The sequence below is a fragment of the Oryzias latipes genome, chromosome 15 (genome assembly GCF_053564925.1).
Source record: "Oryzias latipes strain Hd-rR chromosome 15, Olatipes_Hd-rR_3.1".
Lineage (NCBI taxonomy): Eukaryota > Metazoa > Chordata > Actinopteri > Beloniformes > Adrianichthyidae > Oryzias > Oryzias latipes.
Genome location: NC_136251.1, coordinates 27,468,841 through 27,489,613, shown reverse-complemented (window position 1 = coordinate 27,489,613; position 20,773 = coordinate 27,468,841). Strand labels below are relative to the sequence as shown.

Sequence of the window (20,773 nt, the reverse complement as noted above, 5' to 3'; positions counted from 1 at the left end):
GCACGCAGTTGATGACCCAGATTTGGTACACTGCAGGGATTTTCTACGGGTGTATTCAGATCGGACACATTTGGTCTACTTAAAGTGAACCAGAGTTTGTTACTTCCAATAATCCAGAACAACTTTCAGTTTAAATACACCCAAGCGGACCCTGGTCCTGGAACAGGAATCACTTTCTAACCCATCTTTTGAGGTGGTCTCGATTGATTTTCAAACTGAGCTTTGGTTCTGAGGTTCCTCAGTCTGAATACTCCTGGTGCCCAGAGTGGAACAAGTGGACCAAAACGGAGACCAGAGCGAGGCATAACAACTCAGCAAAATCTGGTTGAATGAATCCAGGCTTATTTAAATAACTTTTAACATGATACACATTGCCTCTCACCGTTTTCCTGACAATCTATATGTCATAAACACTGATCAGCGTACCTTCTTAGCCGTTTCCTCAGCAACTACCTTGCATGCCTCCCCTTTATCAAATAAAAAGTGTTGTACCTGACGTTGACACAAACGTTCAACACCGGTCAGTGAAATATAATGTTACCAACAGAATCTTCCGTAATTTCTTCCTCTCATTGTTTTCCCCCAGTCTTATAATACCCGGCCAATGACTAAAGAGCCTTTTAGTCATGTGGTTTTGTTTACAAGCTTCGGTTCAAAACAGGAAAGTCTGCTTGACGGAAGTCTGAATACAGACCAAAATAAGAGGACCTGGTCCGGACCAACGGATTTTCCTAGTCTGAGTACACACCAGGTTTTCCTTCCTTTTTTTTTTTTTTCATATAGCGTAATTGCTACTTTTTGTGTCACAAAGACCACACACACACTGGGGAAAAAGGGTAAAAGATCAAACATGACCATAAAAAGCATAAATAACAAATGTGTGTGTATATATATTTATATATTATTTGTTATTTATGCTTTTTATGGTTGTTTTTGCCATAATATTGTAACAACAAACAACACTATGTAAAACATCTGTTTTCATAGCAGAGTTACATCAAAAAATTACCTGCCAGACAGGGACTGAAACATCAATGCACAAAGACTACTTGCTTTAAAAAAATATTAATATTATTTGTTAGGTTGAAAGGTAATATGACTCTGCTGATTGATTTTTTAGACCAAGTCTGATGTTTGCAATCACTGCTTTTCTGGAGAAATTCTAAGTGACAAGTGTATCTACTTTAAATGAGATTAAATCTGCAGAGAGCTTCAACTTCTTTCCACTCCTAATAACTTTAATCTGGTCAAGTCTGGTATCCGCAGATGCTTTGATTATCAGCCAGCATTGTATCATGTATGTCTGACAAACTAATCATTTCTGCCCCCATAACTCTAAAATTTTCCCCTGAATGGAATGCACGATTCAAAATTGATTCAAACCATTCCACAAACCAAAGATGATGCTGCAGTAAGGGGATTTGGCAAAAATGGGGATTCAGAAACAAAGCATGGACATATAACACAAGGGTATAGGAATACATATATTTATCAAACCATTCCAGAAAGTCCAGAATGCTGTGATGGACGTTTTCCATCATTCTCATTTTTAGAATCTTTCCATTTTGCATGAAACTGTGGGAACACCAGAAGAAGTGCAGCTCTTCGTGTTTCTCTGGAGGATACCTGCGGATCTGGGCAGAGAAAGCGATTCTTACGCGCGCGCTGGAGAAGAGAAGGTTTTTTTGGGGGATGAAGACATCAAGGTGGGAGACCTAAGGGAGAGGGGGTCATGTATCACACAATTGTAGCTTCTGATTGAGCAACGATCAGAACATTACGCAATCGGAAGAGAATTATAAAACTCTGTCGCCTAACAACCGGACATAAAACTCGCATACCCCCAGACACTGTGATTGACGGGCGCACGGCGAGGCACGGTATATAAGAGGAGGGAACAGGGAGCCGCAGCCACTGTTGCGCCTCAAGTCTGCCAGACTGGATGTAGAGCGCCAAAGAAGCGGACCAAAACGCCCTTTACGCAGGGGGAGATACTGGGGATCCCACTTCTAATTCAATGGTCCCTGGATTCAAACCATCGTCCAGTCCATAATCGATTAATTTCGTCGTTGCTGGTGGATATTTGCTTGAATTTTATTCTTTATTTTTATTCAATTTCACAGGTGAGTTTTTCGGCGGATTTTACACGCGCGAATCTGAACACAAATATGGATGAGTGTAAAAAAATATGTAGATTTTAATCCGACAAGTCAAAACTGCTCTGCTACAACATTTAAGCGTCCAGAAACTTAAATCCTATATATGTTACAACAATATATCTTTATTTCAAACTAAAATTATTTTTTTGCACTTATTTTACTTTATGTGATGTAGTGCAAACTAAACTTTCACTTAAAGTGGGAACAAAAAATAACTTAAACTGCTTTTTTTCTTTTGTGAAGGAGAAATGAAACTGTGGAGACATCTCTTCTTGTTTTTATCTGTGTTTCATCAAGCAGCATCTCAAGGTTGGTGGAAAATGTGCATGTCACTGCCATTTGTATATTTTTGACACAGCATAGTGTCAACATGAAAAGAAGACTAACAGGGAGATTAACCAGTCTGTTAGTTTGATTTGAAAAGAGGGACATAAAATTTATTTTCACTTTGTCTGATTTTCTAGATGAAGAGCAGTTGGACGAGACATCATTTGACTTGTTTGAAATCAGTCATATCACACGGAAGACTCTGGGTGCCAAACAATTTCGGGGCCAAAATTTAGATGCCCCTGCCTACCGCTTCATCCGCTTTGACTTTCTGCCTCCAGTAGATCCCCCAATACTCAAACAAATACTGGAACAGATCCAGAACAATGAGGGCTTTGTCTTTGTGGCCAGTATGCGGCAGGATCACACCTCACGCGGCACTCTGGTGGCTCTGGAGGGTCCTGGTGGCAGGCGACAATTTGAGATCATATCCAATGGACCGGCCAACACTCTGGATCTAGTGTACTGGGTCGATGGCTCACAAAACGTGGTCTCATTCGAGGATGTGGACCTATCTGACTCTCAGTGGAAAAATATCACACTTCATATTCACGGGGAGAACGCAAACCTTTTTGTGGGCTGCAACCTGTTAGACAGCTTTGTCCTGGATGAGCCGTTCTATGAGCACCTGCGGGCTGAAGGGAGTCGCATGTATGTCGCAAAAGGATCCAACCGAGAAAACCACTTCAGGGTAAGATGGAGATGGCGGCTTTAAGCAGCAGGTTACGTCTTATGTTTCCTTTGAAGGAACTAGATTACTGCCTTTGCTGAACCTGTGATGACAGTTTACATGAAACAAAGGCTTCCCAAAGCAGATTGTGGCAAAGGAAATGTTTTGTATTTCCTTATAGTTCTTGTGTGGAATACATTTCCATTTTTAGGTCTGAAATTGCCACTTGGGTAAAAAAAACTAAGAGGGTGACCGGATTATACCACTTTATGGTATAAACCTTTAAAGTAAATGAATGTTTGTACAGTAACTGCATTTTCCTGCCTCACAGGGCCTTCTTCAAAGTGTGCGTTTCATCTTTGACACGCCGGTGGAAAGCATTCTCCAAAACAGAGGCTGTGAGGTCATAAAGCAAGGTGAGAGTGGAGGTCTGTCCTTTTATGTTTCCTTATCTCATCATTACCAGCATCCAAACCGGCACGCAGATTAAGGTTCCTGCTTTTCTGGAGGAGTGGAAACTATTCCTATTCTGTGTGATTTTCAGAACTCAAAAGATGAGTCAAGCTAATTATATTTCCAAAGCCTGATACCTTGCAGATGTGATTTGAAAACTCCTTCACATGCGATCCTCCCCCCTGCACACAATGCCTGTGTTTTGTTAAGTATCAACCACAACAAACACTTTAGCATGATTCTTGTCTCTCATCGGTTTGAATTCGCCACCCTTTGTTTTACTTTGAGAGTCGAAAAGCCACAGGATTCATGCCCTGCCAGATATAATGTTCAAGGAAACAACACTGTCAATTAAGGAGTTGAAGCTGAGCATTGAATAAAAGAAGATACAGATGCTTACATTTATTTCCACTGGCAGTAGACTCAGAAAACTGGCTTAAACAAAATAAAATAAAAGTTGAATTGAATGCTGCAGAGCTTCCACTTCACGCCACTCTCACACACATGCACACACAGGGTGAGGTCATGAATTGGACAATCGGCCTACTTTTCTCAGCTAAAGCTGAACTCACATGAAGAAAATGCGCAGCAGAGCTTACACAAAGAGCAACATCAACACAGACCTTTTGTTTGCAAAAATCAACACGACCATCACAAAGTGAATGCGTTTACATATCCATTCTGTGCTGTTGTTTTTATATCTGCAGCCACAAGAAAAGTCACCTAAATGAGTTTTTGTCCTCGAGATGATGAAAGACACTGCGGTCCGGGCGCTGCCTGTCTCACTTCTCAAGAGTTCAACACCAAAAGTCATCTTTGAACCCGCACAGCCCACACTCATAAAAACTGTTAAAGTGGACATTAATAAGCGGCTTTAAAATTAGGCCTGTTTGCTCACTTCAGAATACTTTCCTGTGTCTGTGTGTGCTTTGACAAATAAAGTGTCTACGGGAGAGAAGAATGTGTAAACGCTTTAACAGACGAGCCCTCCAGAGACCTAAATGAATCCAGCAGACCAAGAGGAAATAAAGCATAGCGGGACATCACTTGGCAATTTGCATGACTTCTTGATTTAGAGTCTCCAATCTGCTGTTATTCTTCACCAGCTTAAGTAGCTCCATCCAAAGCAGTTGCAGATTTGTGCTGCGCTCTGGCTGAGTGACAGGATTCCACAGAGCTTTGATACTTGCCTTGTGTGTGTTTATTTTGGAAATGCTATCATTTTCCCCCGATATTACCAAAGCTTAGGAGTTTTTTGGATGGAAATTGGGGGAAAACTAGAGGGGTAAAGTGAGGCAATGTGGGTTACTATTTGTCATATGGTCCACTGCAGCCTCCACCCTTAAATGCTGCCTGTCTTGCCGTGCGACCTCTTTTTTTTTTTTTTTTTTCCCCCGTCTGTGTTGTGCAGCTCACAGCTGGTGGACACGTTACACTTGGTTAGACTTCCTACTCCAGATGTGTTGATTGTGCAGAGAAAGCTAAACATTTAGCCCTATTACTTCATTCAAACTGCCCTCTAGTTAACAACCGTGCCTCTCCTCCATGTTATGAAAGGAAGGAGGTCATAATTTCAAGCCCTCAGTGCAAGTAATGAATGAAAACCGTTGAGGTTTCACACACTCATTAACAGACCACCTCTGGTTCTACTGTTTCTTAGCAATTAACACTAGAATCCATAGATGTTCAGTTTTTATTTGCGTAATCTAGTCTGCCAAAACTTTTGGCTCATTTAAAAAGGTGAAGGAGATTGACATCTTGAAACGTCTGCTTCTCAGCAGTGCCGGCTACTCTGGTCCTCCTATAGTCAATCCTGTTGATATTTCTGCAGAAAGATCGATTATCACAGCTTCATATAAATTTTCCTTTAAACACTACAGCTGACAGCACATCCCGATTTGGAAATGAAATAGCTGTCAGCATCAACCACTGCACATTTGAAGAAAAAAAAAATGTTCATCTTCCTTCTTCCTCACTCTTTAATTGAATTGTCTTTTGAGCAATATTTTAAATTGTCAAAATTAATATATTGAGTGATTTTATTCTGTGTGGCTCACCTTTCTAATTCACCTGACAAGCCCCACCTCTCCCTTCTTCCAGATGATCCTAACACTGTGAGAGAGAGCACAGAAGTGATAGACGTAAGGCCCTCCATCACCACCAACATCATAGGTCAGAAGACGGATGACCTTGGCTCAGATATGTGTGAACGCTCCTGTGAGGAACTTAGCACCATGTTCCACGAGCTCAAAGGACTGCGTGTTGTCGTCAGTAACCTCATCGACGGTTTGCAAAAAGTGGTAAGTTGAGAAATAGGAAAGAGTTACATGGATCACCAATCAGCATATTTTTAACTCAACCCAAATCATGACTTATGATGATTGAATTTGTGTTTTTATAAAACCCAAGTTTCAGAATAAAAGTAAAATCCAAATTTTTGCAAGCAAAAGAATTGGACATTTTTGAGTACCGATACAGCCATTGGCACAACAATGTTTCAGTTTGAAGTTTGAACTGGGCTAACAAGTACCTTTGTCTGAAAATAAATAGTACGGAGCCACAGGACTGTTTATAGCCACGATGACTGAACCCATTTGACTCCTGCTATCTCTGCAAGCATGAGTCAGACAACTTTTATGACATGTTACATGTGGAAATAGGAAGTATTCCCCTGCCAGTGACTGGGTCCAGTCTAATGTCTGGCTTTGTTTAAACAGCCTGTGTGTTTCCTCTGGGAGCCTCCCAGCTATAAGAGTGTCTGGGCATGAACCTTCGGGGAAAAAAGAAAAAAAAAAAGAGGCTGGTATGAAAAGGGTCCCCGAGGCTCTTCCAGATCGAGTGGTGTCCTAGAGTTTTGTGCTTCTATTTTACTGTTAAAAAAGACACACTCACACACATAAGCCGTTGATGGTGGTTTATCAACTGACAGTTTCTGAGTGGTCGAGTAAGAGATCCCTCAGTCTCCAAGTGGGTTTGAGGTTGCAGTGTGCTCAACTATACAGCACTTCACAGTGGGCTGTTTCCTTGTAAAAATAGAGATGTAAAGAAGATTAATGCTGTGAAAGTTGGAGTTTGTAAAAAAAATAGATCTACAGACATTACAGCTTATTAGCTTTGTGTGGAGGTGCACCTTTGAATGACAGAGAGAGCAACATTTACTCTTCCTTTTCTACATCTGGGGAAAAAGCAAACTCACACATCCAGAAAATAACTTTTGTCTGGAGCTTAAGCTCCTCTACCTGCCAGTGGCGACAACTTTGTGATGAATTTGCACTAATCACTTGCGATTGGCTTCCTAGCTAACTGCAGATGTGCTTGCTGTATGTTCAGACAGAGGAGAACACAGTCATGAAGGAGGCCCTTGGGAGAATGAAAGAGACTAAGGAGAAAAACATGTGCTGGCAGGATGGTCGCCTGTTTGAAGATAAGGAAGACTGGGTTGTAGACAGCTGCACTAAATGTACCTGCCAGGTAGAGCCAAGTACCATCAGATTTATCAAATATACTGTGGGTATATCATGTACTTTAAATATTTTTGTTACTTGCAGGAGTCCAAGATTGTGTGTCATCAAATAACATGTCCTCCAGTGGCCTGTGCAAGCCCGTCATTTGTTGATGGTGAATGCTGTCCTGTGTGCATGCGTAAGTAGTCACAACCTTCTCAGCAAGCAACACTAAGTTGTAAACATGATAAACAAGTGTGTTATAAATGATGGGGCAGATTTCCATGAACCTGGATATGAAACTTTAATGACGTGCTTGCTGCAGCCAACTTGTCTGTTGTTGGACTGAACAAGCTGCTTCCTAAATAATTTTTTTACACCAGTTTTGTAATTCTAAAAAAAAGAAGTGTTTCTGCAAAGAAAGAGAATTTAAAAATGTCTGCCTCTTCCAGCAAAGGATAGTGAAGATGGTTGGTCCCCCTGGTCTGAGTGGACAGAGTGCACAGTCACCTGTGGGATAGGAACTCAACAGAGGGGTCGGTCATGTGACGCTACCAGCAACCCCTGCAGTGGGCCTTCCATCCAGACTCGGAAGTGCAGCCTGGGCAAATGTGATAGTCGCGGTGAGAAAACTTGGGTAAACCTTTGTGTGAGACTATAGGAGGGAAATAGAACTTTGTGGGGGGAAAAAAAACCCCAGAAAAGCTCAGATGTTATGAGGTTAGATCCCTCAAAGTGTGAACTGATTGACTGAAATCTGAATCTCATGTTTGGGATGCGTGAATCACCTTCTAAGATGCTATTCCACATAAAATTACTCATCACTGACTTGAGTGTAAAAAAAATTAAATATTTATGCATCCCTATATTGGGATTTAGTACAAAATAGACTCTAAAGATGATAAAATTTTAACATGACACATAATGGGAGCAACGTGTGTTATTGTTTGTATCTTAAATTACTTTAATGTTATACTAAATCAGTCTTATAAGGATACACTTTATCCACAAAGCCATAAATAGCAGCACCAGAATCTGAGGCCACTGCCAGCATCACCCAGTGTTTACTTGTAAAAATCTGGTGACCATTTCTTTTCCGTACTGGTTCAAAGTATACAGTCTGTAAGTGTTTAGATGAAGAAAAAACAGAGGATGAAAAATGGCTTGGATGTTTTGGTGATCTTTGTCTGATGCTTTGATGACTTACATCCAGTTCGCCAAGACGGAGGGTGGAGTTTGTGGTCACCATGGTCGTCTTGCTCCGTGACGTGTGGGGAGGGACAAATCACCAGGATACGCCACTGCAATGCTCCTGTGCCACAGCTGGGGGGCACAGACTGTGAGGGCAGTGGAAGGGAGACTCAGAACTGCACTGCCACGCCATGTCCGAGTGAGTATTTTAGTCCAAGAGAACTTTGGTCCAAAGCAGCATCTCTGTTACAGAAACCAGTGCACCTGTTTGTCCAACAGTCATTCTTTGAGGTCCCTCAGGCAACATTCCTTGTGCTTCAGACAAGCCAGCTTCAAATCTTGATCTATGTTCTCTCTTGGAGCCTTATGTTCTTTCCTTTTGCTTCCAACTTCAATTGAAAACCCTCAGCCGTTACATTTTGGGATTTGCAAAGGCATTGACCTCTTTGGAAATGTTTTACATTTTTCTGACCTCAAGCCTAAACATCTAATGGAATCTCAGAGGCCTAACCTAAGAGTAAAAAATCTGATGCCATCCATACATTCATTTTCAATATTCACCTATTCTTGGACAGTTCACCGGTCCATTGCAGGCCCATGCATGAACCCAGTTTTCAATTCACACCCAAAGGACAACTTAGAATCACCAACTAACATATTAAGTAGGATTGTGGCCACAATCTATAAATTTCAAGTTCACCTCCAAGAAGTCAATGTCTGTAGTGCTCCTTTGCAGTTTAGTCTCTGGTGTTTTCCTCGTCAGGTTTGTCACATCTACAAAAGGTCATTGGGATCCCATTCCTGAAGATCATGTCAAATCTGTTCACGCTAATTTTACTTGAAGGTATTCTTCAGGGGAACATCTTTTTTTTTGGAAATACCACAGATTCCAAATGGGATTTTGCTCCAGGCGAAGCAATTTTCAGATACTGAAGCATTTTCTTTTAAACCAACTTAGTTTTGCTTTAGAATTGTATTGATAGGTATGTCCCAAAGAGAGGCCACGGGGGAGACCATTGGTAATCTATTAGGGCCCACTCAAGTTGAAAAAATAAATATTATATAAAAACAATTGGAGAAGTAGTTAAGTTCCTTGCAGTAAACCAACTTCCACTTCGTGGCAGCGTGGAAAGCTTAAATGATGAGGATTTCTCTGCAGGACTGTTCTTAAAAATGATTGACTACACACTGACATGTTTAACGAAATAAACAACTTCCACAAACTGCAAAATACACCTCTCACAGCATCCGAAACAAAATTATTGAATCATTGGCCAAAAGGATTTTAAATTAAATCAAGGATAATTATGACAAAAGCAGATTCTGCTGGGTTTTGCATCAAATGGGATGGAACCAGAGACAGATGAAATGTGGAGAACCTGTCAGTCATGATTGCATTTGTTTGTAAAGGTATTCCAGAGGAACACCTCATGTGTTCTGCGTGACATCATGGTAAATGGTAAATGGTGTATACTTATATAGTGCTTTTCTACCTTGTTCAAGGCCCAAAGCGCTTTACAGTCACAGACCCATTTACCCATGCACACACACATTCACACATCAGTCAGTTAAATTCAGAATTTATAATCCCCCAAATTCTTGAACATCTTTCTGCATCAGGTTACAGTGCAGCTGAAATTGTCAGTCAGTGCTATGATGGAGCTCCTGTCATGAGTGGGGTTAGGGATGGTGTTCAGACCTTATTGTAAAAGAAGGTTGGAAAGGATATCCACTACTATTACCACCAGCTGCATTTGGCAGTGGTCCGGGCAGTGCAAGCAGAGCCATGTGCAAAAACCTTTTCTGATCTCAGAAACAGAACTATGATGTTCCCTTCCTAAAACAAGTGTTGGAAATCAGGTGGACAAGCCATCATGATGTGACCAAGTGCCTAGTGGAGAATCAGGATGTTATTATGAGTATCCTGTTAGAGGTTACAGAGGACAGAGCTGCTGCTGTTGACATCTGCCCCGAGGCATCAGGGTTACTGATGATGTTAAGAAGGGAACATTTCTTTGAAACAGGAAAGTTTATTTTAAAAGTTTTGGGTTCCTTAAAGTCTTCATCTTGATTCACGTCCAGCTCCAGCTATAGAGTGTAATTCTTGTTTGTTTGGGAAAAACAATTCAAATGTGTTTCCAAACTACAAATTTTTTTAGTTGATGGCGGATGGGGGCCGTGGTCTCCATGGGCTAGCTGTTCTGCAACCTGTGGAGGGGGCATAAAAAGTCGGACGCGCGAGTGCAACAGCCCTCAACCTCAGCACGGTGGCAAGAAGTGTCTTGGGGAAGCAAGTGACAGTGACAGTTGTAACAAGAAAGACTGTCCTATTGGTGAGCATCAGTAACGAACATCTTTACTTCTAAAAAAATAAATAAATAAAGCTCCTCTGGAAAGCCAACACTTTGGTCCAAATAAAAATCGTTCTAAAAACTTCTGCTTCTCAATTGTTGGCAAACCTTAAGGCTGAGACTTGTGGTTTTGTTTTATAAAATGTCATCTTCTCTCAGATGGCTGCCTCTCTAACCCCTGTTTTGGTGGAGTGGACTGCAGCAGCTCTCCAGACGGCTCTTGGGAGTGTGGTCCATGCCCGGCTGGTTTTCGTGGAAATGGTACCCATTGTGAGGACATTAATGAGGTGAGGGAAATGTCATTTCTCTTGTGTGTACTGCTGTTTTTCAAGTGTTAAATTCATTTTCTTCTTCTTCTAGTGTGACATGGTGTCTGATGTTTGCTACAAAGTCAGTGGAACACAGCGCTGCGTCAACACAAATCCAGGTTTCCACTGCCTGCCCTGTCCAAAGCGATACAAGGGGACCCAGCCTTTCGGCATGGGTGTGGAATCGGCCAAGAGAAACAAACAAGTGAGTTTGTGTTACTCCTATTTGTTCACAACAAATCAAAAGTTGAGGGAAGTAATCTGAGCTTTCTGCTTCAAGGTAAGTAGCTGAGTGAATTTTTACATGTCAGATGTCAATTTTAAAACTAGTAACACACTGAGGTAGTTTAGTTGTCTTGGGAGAGTACATTAGAAAAACCTTTGAACAGGCAAAGAAAAAAAGAGGCATATTTTAGGCTTTTTTACACTTTTGACTATTTTGATTGTACTCTTTATTGCAGTTGAAATAATACTTTGTGAAGTTGTAACAAAAAAATAACATCAAGTTATACTAGTATTGCAGTAAATGTTCTGTATCTCTCATCAGCCATTGTTTATGAACATCCCTCGTGAGCTATTGTGCTCCTCTTTGCTTTCAGTAGTTGTTTAAAGAAGCTAAGTTGTGTCAAATGTGTTTGGAAGTGCTCTACAATATAGACTGCTATAAAAATCAATCCAGCAACCAATCATTTTGGTTTGTGTAGCTCTGAATCTGGTCTTCCAATATTTCCACCTTAAGATATATGTCTGGTCTTTCTCTATTGAAGGTTTGTGAGCCAGAGAACCCATGCAAAGACAAAACTCACAGCTGTCACAAATTCGCCGAATGCATTTACATCAGCCATTTCAGTGACCCGATGTACAAGTGCGAGTGTCGAACTGGTTATGCCGGGGACGGCTTCATTTGCGGCGAAGACTCAGACTTGGATGGATGGCCCAATCAGAACCTTGTATGTGGAGCCAATACCACCTATAACTGCCAGAAGGTATTTCACTCCATGTTTATTTTTTTTCAAAGTAGATAATTTGCTTCTTTTTGACTTACTCTTGACTGCAATCATACATCAAAACCGAAAATGTAATTTTCTTTTTTAGGATAACTGTCCTGATTTACCAAATTCTGGACAAGAAGACTTTGACAGAGATGGTCAAGGAGATGCTTGTGATAAGGATGATGACAATGATGGAATCCTGGATGAAAGGGTGTGTAATTTTTACAAATGATACTGCTATATGTGCTATGTGTTTTTTTTTGTTTTTTTTTTTCTCTGATGACAGCTGACACTGTGGTGTAGGACCCAATATGCACCAGAAACATAAACCTTTTATAAATAAACAAACCTCATTGCCGAAAAGAAAGGCAGAAAAGCAGAAGATGAACAGATAGAACTGAAAACCAGACACTTATGTGCATGTGCATGCATATGTAGATGATTGGCAACCTAAACCTAGTGTGACGGACAGTGGGAAAACAGCAAACAGAACATGACCAAAACCAAGAACACAAATGAAACACCAAACTAAAGCTCTCAGTCTTCACAGAGTCTTAATAGACTTCAAAACTAAACAACATTAACCACTATAAATAGGTGATATTTCAATGACTAAGAGTATTTACAGGTTGAAAGAAATGCCTGGAATACATCCTGTTAGGGTGTAGATCTGAGGATGGGATGGTCACCTTTGAACAAGCACAGATTTTTGGGTAACAATTTGGATGGATGCTAAAGATGGGCATAATTAGGATAATTTTTGGTGCTGGCTTATCCCAAGATGTTCTCACAAAGTAGTCACATTTTGCTGCTGCAGCTAAAGCATCCTTTCTCATGCATGCAGAATTAGTTCACAGCTGTTTTGTTGCATGGAGTTAGATGTTTTTTATTTTTTACTTGGCAGAGGTTTTGCCTGTTAGTATCCCACCGTTCACACAGAGTAAAAATGAAAGGTTGTAAATGTGCAAAGAACAGTTTGGCCAGTGGTTAATAGTTCTTGACGCACACAAGGTCCAGAGTTAAACCCCACTGAGAGTCTTTAGGATGTTGAGAGAAACTGGAAAGAGTAAAAAGACTCTCCCATCATCAATCAAGAACAGTCCAGAAATTTTATTTAACTCTAAATGGGAAAAATATGCTGCAATGTTGCATAATTGGGAAACTACAATTGCAATAATTCCAAACTTAAAGTGGGCCAAGAACATATTTAAGAACATGTTGGGTTGGTTTAGGGATCAGATACAAATGCTGATTTAAAAAGAACATTTCTGCCTCTGTGAATCAATTCTCAATTAAATGCATTTTCTTAATGAAAACCTTTCTCTCCACAGGACAACTGCGCCCTTCTCTACAATCCACGTCAGTTTGACTTTGACAAAGATGAAGTGGGTGACCGCTGTGATAACTGTCCCTATGAACACAATCCGGCACAGATCGATACAGACCATAATGGAGAAGGAGACGCCTGTGCAGTGGACATTGATGGAGATGGTAAACAAGTCCAAACTGTGCTAAAACCTAAAAAAACACACAAAACAATAGAACATATAATTAAACTTTTTTTCCCCCTCCAGATATTCATAATGACAATGACAACTGCCCCTATGTTTACAACACTGACCAGAAGGACACAGATATGGATGGAGTTGGTGACCAGTGTGACAACTGCCCATTGCTTCATAACCCTGACCAGGTCAAATACAGATAATCACTACAGTCTTCACTCTAAGATAGTTCATGCTAACTTTGCTATTTTCCCCACAGTCAGACATAGACAATGACCTGGTTGGAGATCAGTGTGACAATAATCAGGACATTGATGAAGATGGCCACCAAAACAACTTGGATAACTGTCCATATGTGGCCAATGCCAACCAGGCTGACCATGACAAGGATGGCAAAGGAGACGCATGTGACTATGATGATGATAACGACGGGGTACCTGACGACAAAGATAATTGCAGACTTACACCCAACGCAGACCAGGTGGATTCTGATGGTGAGTGTTATTTGATGCGTTTGATCAGGATTCTATTTGGAAATTATCGAGCACATAGGCCACCTCATATTTCAGCAATACAGCTGTTTTCAGTTACGTTTTAAAATGAGTCGATGAAGGACACCCATTGGAGCAATGTTGCAATACAGAAAAAAGTGCTCGATTTTGAATGCGTGCAATGACTAAAGTGGATCATTTTTACCAAATTAATCTTTCTATGCATTGCCATGGAATTGCGTTATTTTATGTAAGTGTTTTTGATCAATGAAACGTGACTTCACTCTATATTACTGTTTGTAGGATTCCTAAGTTTATCCTTTTGGTTGCGAATTTTTGGAGCTGCAGTTACTCAGATTTCAGTTTGTATTCCACCAGTTTCTCTCTGGGATGATGGTTCATTATAGAGCACGTCTGACATAAGCATGGATGGTAAGCATCTTTGAAAGCATCCCCATAGGATGGCAGCTGAGAGATTTATGGTCAAATCAGATGCCATGAGCCACTTCTCACTTACCATCTTAGAATGACATGAAATGAAGTAATCAAGGGTATTTAAGGTGAAATTTACTATGTTTCCATATATAATCAGTTTGTAACAGTAAAAAGATCTACTTTGGTCACTTAGGTAAGAGCTAAAAAAATTTCTTGTTGAAGCAGCTTTTAGGGGTTTATATTATTTCATTAAAAAAAATGCTGAATGCTCAAAAATGCTCCCTGTGTTTAATTTAGAAGCATCTGCCATATCACTGCACAAATGAAATTGCTGCAGTGTTATAACACAGATAATGCTGCACAACATATACAAATAATTACATTACAATCCAAGTAGCACAGATATGCCACCTTTGCTTAGGTTTTTTTTAGACCTTGAAAGGCAAAGAATATCCTCCAGTTTAACATTTCCCTAATATCTTAGCATTTGATGTTATTTATATGATACTATTTACAATACAAATTTAAAATCTGAAAACAAAAAGAAAATATAGTCTATAGAACACCAAGTAATGGAAAAACACATTTGGTGTCTGTGCAGTGTGTGTAGAATATGGCAAATGTGGAAAAAGCTAGCAGCAGAGGTTGGTGTGGGTGATGTCATTCCAGCTTGCGTTTAGTTAGCCGGCCAGGAGGAGACATGCCAGGCTGTGAAGTTCTTATTTCCATCAAGTTTTGCTCACGTTTAATCCAGAGCACCCAATTAAAACAAGGTTACTTAGATTTTTGCAGCTGTTTGTAACTGGAAACATACTAAGAAGAAGGAATGCTTGGACACTGCGCTTTCACCCTCCTCAAAGCTTGTCAGATAGTGTTTATTTGATAGAACTGTTTGAGCCCCTTGTGTAATAAAAAAAAAGAAAACTAGTGACAGAAGCTACTTCCAGGCAGTGGTCTTCATTAGCCACTGGCATTTTTCCCTCTGTGAGTTCCTGGCCTGCAGTCAAGCTTTAATAGACCTCAGGCTTCTCATCCTTGCTAGTATCAGTGAAAGCTGATTTGCTTTTGCAGACTTGGCCCGATATTTAAGGTCAGATTCCTTAGAGGATTTGTTATTTTTCCAGTCATTTTTCATACTGACCTGGAGGAGCTCCTCTTTAGTCATTGCAGTGGGAGTATTCGGATATTCACTTTAGCTGCTGTCAATATTTTTCCAACCTATTCAAAATTAGGTCAACCATTTCCATGTGTATGCTGCTCTCGTCAATCAGGTGATGGAAGAGGGGATGCCTGCAAAGACGACTTTGACAACGACAGCATCCCAGATATCCTTGATGTTTGTCCGGAGAACAATGCCATCAGTGTGACAGATTTTAGGAAGTTCCAGATGGTCCACTTGGATCCAAAGGGAACCACTCAAATTGATCCCAACTGGGTGGTAAGACACCAAGGCAAAGAACTAGTTCAGACTGCCAACTCTGATCCAGGAATTGCAGTAGGTGAGTGGCACACCCAGCACTTTTGCTCTCAAATCAACTGGTTTGAAACTTTTGGGTCTCCAGTTGACCATTTTGCTAACATCGTTACAGGTTTTGATGAATTCAACGCCGTGGACTTCAGTGGAACAATGTATGTAAACACAGACAGAGATGATGACTATGCTGGCTTTGTGTTCGGATACCAGTCGAGTGGGCGTTTCTATGTGGTGATGTGGAAGCAGATCACCCAGACCTACTGGGAGTACAAGCCATCCAAAGCTTTTGGCATCTCAGGTGTTTCGCTTAAGGTTGTCAACTCAACCACAGGCACTGGAGAAAACCTAAGAAATGCTTTATGGCACACAGGCAACACTCAAGGACAGGTGGGAGGGGAGACTTCATGCTACATGGTCTATTTTAAAGGCTGGAATTATATCCTGTGTTATTAAATATTTCACATAGGTGCGCACTCTGTGGCATGACCCAAAAAACATTGGTTGGAAGGATTACACAGCATACAGGTGGCATCTCATCCACAGACCAAAGACTGGTTTTATAAGGTAAATCTGTCTGTTTCTCCTGCGTCTGCATCACTGGTGAACTTCAGCAAATCCTGACAAAATGTTTTTACTGCTTTTCAGGGTAGTGGTCTATGAGGGAAAACAGATCATGGCCGACTCGGGACCCATTTACGATAAGACATTTGCAGGAGGGAGGTTAGGCTTGTTTGTCTTTTCGCAGGAGCTGGTTTTCTTTTCCGACCTCAAATATGAATGCAGAGGTGAGTTTTAAGCCGAATTTTATGTTTTCATTTGAAGAAATTGACACATGCATGTGTGCGTGAGAGCAATAATACCGTTTTTTTTTTTGTGGCTTACTTTTAGAAACTGCCACCATGTTTGGCTATTTATTTCTTTGTTTTACCAGTTTATCCACTGTAACAAAAAAGTTGCGCACACTGCTAAAAACTTCAAATAAATAATTACTGCTTATAAATCAAAAGCTGAAAGCATTTGGAGCTTTCTTAACTACCAAAAGCTAGCATTGTTAAAGACCCATTTCAATCATCTTTTAATCTATTTGAAAAGCCTTTCCAGTGTTTTTTTATTATTATTATGCCATCTTTAACCAAAATAATAATAATAACAATATAATATAACGTTATTTTTTTCAAATAGCATTCTTTTCCTGTTTACTCTCGACTTGAGTGCAAATAAATACTTAGAAATGCTCTTTTAAACTGAATTTTGTTACTATATGTCATCCATCATCAGAGAAATGGGACAAGAACACCTTAAAAAAAAAAAAAAACACTATTCTCATTGGATTGGCTCTTTAAGAGTAGAGGCAAAATCTATATTTGTGTTTTGTCCTGAGCAAATTTTTTCCTCTCGATAAACAATTTAGTGCATTTTGCAGCAAAAAACTACAAGAGAGAAATATATCTCTGTTTCTGTTCAATGTGGTTCAAATCTTTAAACCTTCAACATCTTTCTCAAACCTCAGATAAGCCGGAGTACCGTACAGTGATTCTCAAGGTAACGGTTAAAGGGGTTTTGTGTTGTATCTTGCCTGAAGAAACTTTTAACCCCTTGATGCCTGAATTGATTTCCAGCTATGAAAAAAAAAAATCCCTCATGTTCAAGTAGATTCTAAATTAAGGTGAGTTTGCAGCAGAAGGGGCTTAATGCATATTACCATCAAGAGGAGTCAAGGGGTTAAAAAACAAAGTTGTTCTTTTTTCTGCTTGTTAGCTTGTACAATGCCCCAGACGCATTGTGAAAGACCTTGTGTTTTAGTCCAAGGACTTTAAATCGGCTGATTGCAAAACACACTGTGGTCTTTTTTTCCAGAGCACAGCTGCATCACTGAGCACACGCTTCCTAATGCACACATTTCACATGTTCCTGCACTCCAGCACTTCAAATGCGAGTCTCTTCTCTTTTTTTCTCTTTTCTAATGCACAAGTAATGAAGCCGTTTTCTCAATCTTTCCACAGACAACTGAACCAGGTTGGGAAGACAATTCAAAAAGGGCGAAAGAGAAGACTCCTTTGCAGTAAACCACATTGCTGAGGATGTTTAAGCATCAGACTTTGCACTTTGCATGCTTGATCCACTAACTGAAGGAGATTTGGAAAAAAAAAGTCCTACTCACTTGTGATCAATACAACCCTTCTTTGACACAAAATTTGATGAAAGTGGATTTTTTTTTAAAGCATCCCAAAAATTATATTTAGTGTACTTACTCTACTTTTTAGCCACTTTGCAACCACTTCAGCTTCATTTTTTCCAAACAAATAATGTAAAATAAATATGGACTATAGCCAGAAATGTCAATATTTTCTGATTTTTCTGATCCCAATTGTGCCATTTTTAGATGCTGAACTTAAGTGGAGCATTTCCAAAGATGTTTATAATAAGTCTGTACTATAATTTCTTTTTGTAAATTATTTAAGCCTTGCCTTTTTGTTTTTTTTTTGTTGACATTTTTGCAAGATTGTAAATAATTTATTTATTTGTGTACACTGACTCATATATATGAATATCAAAATGACAAGAAAACACATTACAGTATTGCAGTATTTTCTTTTTGTGTGTATTCTGAGCTTCCTGCGAGGTTAAAAATCTAACAAAGAAATTGTTGCATTAAGTTTTTTTTTTTTTTATTCTGTTTTGAAACAATTTTTATAGTTGAGTTTATATGTCATCCTCATAATTTTTAGGCAACATAAAAAATAAAATAAAAAAGCTGATCTATATCTTTCAAGTAACATGGATGCTGTGGTTTTCATTTTAGAGGAGTCCCGCTCAGAGCTTCAAATGATTTATCAACACCTGAGAGTCTGAGGTTCAACAGTCAGCATTTTAGTGTTGGATTTGTGACGACTAAATATACAAAGTTAGATTTTTTTGTTTCATTCGAAAGTTATAAATATCAATACTGTTATTTTTTTTTGCGTGGAAGTGTCCAGAAGTCAGTCTATGATGACGTTTGTTTTTGGTTCACTCTGAGGTGAATTTCTTTTTTTACAAAAATGCCCATAAATGTTTTTGCACACTTCTGTCTTTGAATACACATTTTCTAAAAATAAAAGAATGGATCAAGTTTGCTTTATTTAATAAACAAAAACTTCTGTACTACTTTGTTGTTGTTGTTTTTTTACTTCAACAGAGTATGCACAGACTATTAAAATCAATGTGTCAATTTTGGAAGCATTTTTGGTACTTTTCCATCTCTAAAGTGCACACAAGGATCTGGGTTTTTCTGAGACAGGCCCTTCAATCCTTTCATTTGTGGAGTTTGTAGCTCACCCTCTGGACAATAAAGGAATTACAGCCTTTGTTTGTGCCACGGTGAGTTTTTACTTCTTTTTATTCCATTTTCGATTAAATCAGATGGTAAAAAAAGAGTCATTGGCAAGAACTTAGAGAAATTTAATATTTTCTCTCGTATATTTCTCAGACTGCATTGGTTTCTAAATTGTAGTACAATTAAAACATGGCAGTCTGAACACCTACCACCCAGCAAATTAAAAAGTGTATTATTCTAGCTTAAATTTTAGAATTTTAAATAGTCTCCCTTTTCCTTTGAGAAATGTCATTTTTTATCTATATTCACGTCTTTGGTTGATTATTTTGTGACAAAACAGTTTGTTAAGACAGTTTTACATACAATTCAAATGAGAAAATTGAAAAAGAAAAACAACCAAACAAAAATATTATTTGTTCTTTATCCAATCGATATGACTTTTTTTTTCCATTTACTGCTGTTTATAGCTTGTACTATAATAGGTTGAAGTTGAATTTCCCTCAAAAGGCAATCTCTGCACATTAGTGTCAGGTTTATCCATTAAATTTAACCTCCTTTTACCAACAAACTGACTCAATACCAGTCACTTCCACCACCTCCGGCAGTGGATGTTGATACCATGCGGCTTCATCGGTGTTTATTCCCATTGCAAACATTTGACCAATAGACGCTCACCAAAGTGTAACACTTTGGCAATGCAAGTGTCACTCAGTCGTTTTAGTTGCAGAAAGTTGCCGAAAGGGCTAAAAAAAAATGAAACAAGTAAAAAGCTAAAAGTTTGACTACAAGTGTGACATTTAGCTTCTTGCTCCTTTGCTTTTTTGGCTTGACGTAAAGAACTCCCGGCTGATGTTAGAGTTATGGCGACTTATCCGCCTTAGCCAGATATTCATCTACCCAGGATTCATTTCTGGAGAGCTTCTGATAGTTTTGCTGATTTATAATCTAAAGAGAAAAGGGTTTGACGCAAACCCAGACTTTGCTGGCAGAATTGTATCCTGTGGTTGGCTTTAGAACGCCTCTGCACCCTCAGACAACCTAAAGAAGAAAACTGGGGATAGAAGAGGGAAATGGATTTGCATGAGAGCTAGATTAAGAAATGATGGATGAACGGATGGATTCCAGGATTTATTTTCCTCCAGACACCCAAACCTTGACTCCCATGAGCTAGTATGACAGTGCTATTATTTATTTTGTGCCACCAGCTGGCACCAGTTTCCTTTTCCATGTCAAATGCTCTCTATACCAACGTCTCTGCACTTTCCAAGAAAATTTAAAAGGATCCTCAATTTTTTACTAAGTCCCCCCACTGTGGTCTGTGGTTCACACTGGCCAAAAAAAAAAAAAAAAGAAGTCTATCAAGTTATGTAACATATGACACTTGCACAGAGATTTGTCTAGTTTTATATCAGAAAACGTCGTCGTAAAGAGAAAATGCATCACATCAGCAGTTATGTTTTTAAAAAATCTGGTACAATTTTCTATAAAAGTCTGGTTGCATTAACTCAAAGTCCCTAAATCCTCATCTGCAGAAAATAAAATAACAGTTTACATCAGCTCAAATTTAAATACAGCTGATTCCAATGCTCCATTGCCTAAAGATCTACAGGTTTTAGGGTTTGAATTAACACAATGTGCCTCATATCCTGCAGAATCTG

The 20,773-nt window shown here is 39.4% G+C and overlaps 1 protein-coding gene across 3 annotated transcripts; it reads left to right on the top strand.

Annotated features, from left to right (window-relative positions):
• The first annotated feature begins 1,884 nt into the window (after positions 1-1,884).
• On the top strand, positions 1,885-18,946 carry thbs2a (thrombospondin 2a). 3 transcript variants are annotated; one of them, XM_011484578.4, is made up of 23 exons: positions 1,885-2,123; positions 2,403-2,468; positions 2,624-3,177; positions 3,488-3,572; positions 5,710-5,909; positions 6,940-7,080; positions 7,158-7,251; positions 7,505-7,675; positions 8,266-8,442; positions 10,403-10,576; positions 10,754-10,881; positions 10,955-11,107; positions 11,670-11,888; positions 11,998-12,105; positions 13,226-13,385; positions 13,469-13,587; positions 13,659-13,893; positions 15,597-15,824; positions 15,915-16,186; positions 16,266-16,363; positions 16,445-16,584; positions 17,310-17,341; positions 17,803-18,946. In XM_011484578.4, the coding sequence occupies exons 2-23, from the start codon at positions 2,408-2,410 to the stop codon at positions 17,863-17,865; spliced, it is 3,612 nt and encodes a 1,203-aa protein (XP_011482880.1). In that variant the 5' UTR covers positions 1,885-2,123; positions 2,403-2,407; the 3' UTR covers positions 17,866-18,946. The 3 variants fall into 3 exon arrangements, with proteins under 3 accessions (XP_011482880.1, XP_011482881.1, XP_078788168.1); XM_078932042.1 differs by having other exon boundaries at positions 1,997-2,123; positions 2,398-2,468; XM_011484579.4 differs by lacking the exon at positions 17,310-17,341.
• The last annotated feature ends 1,827 nt before the right edge of the window (positions 18,947-20,773 follow it).

Bases quoted from the DNA above. Each gene is read 5' to 3' on its own strand.
- thbs2a (XM_011484578.4), top strand. From the start codon at position 2,408: ATGAAACTGTGGAGACATCTCTTCTTGTTTTTATCTGTGTTTCATCAA. The intron at 12,106-13,225 runs GTGTGTAATTTT...TTCTCTCCACAG, and splicing joins ATGGAATCCTGGATGAAAGG to GACAACTGCGCCCTTCTCTA. The intron at 13,894-15,596 runs GTGAGTGTTATT...CTCGTCAATCAG, and splicing joins AGACCAGGTGGATTCTGATG to GTGATGGAAGAGGGGATGCC.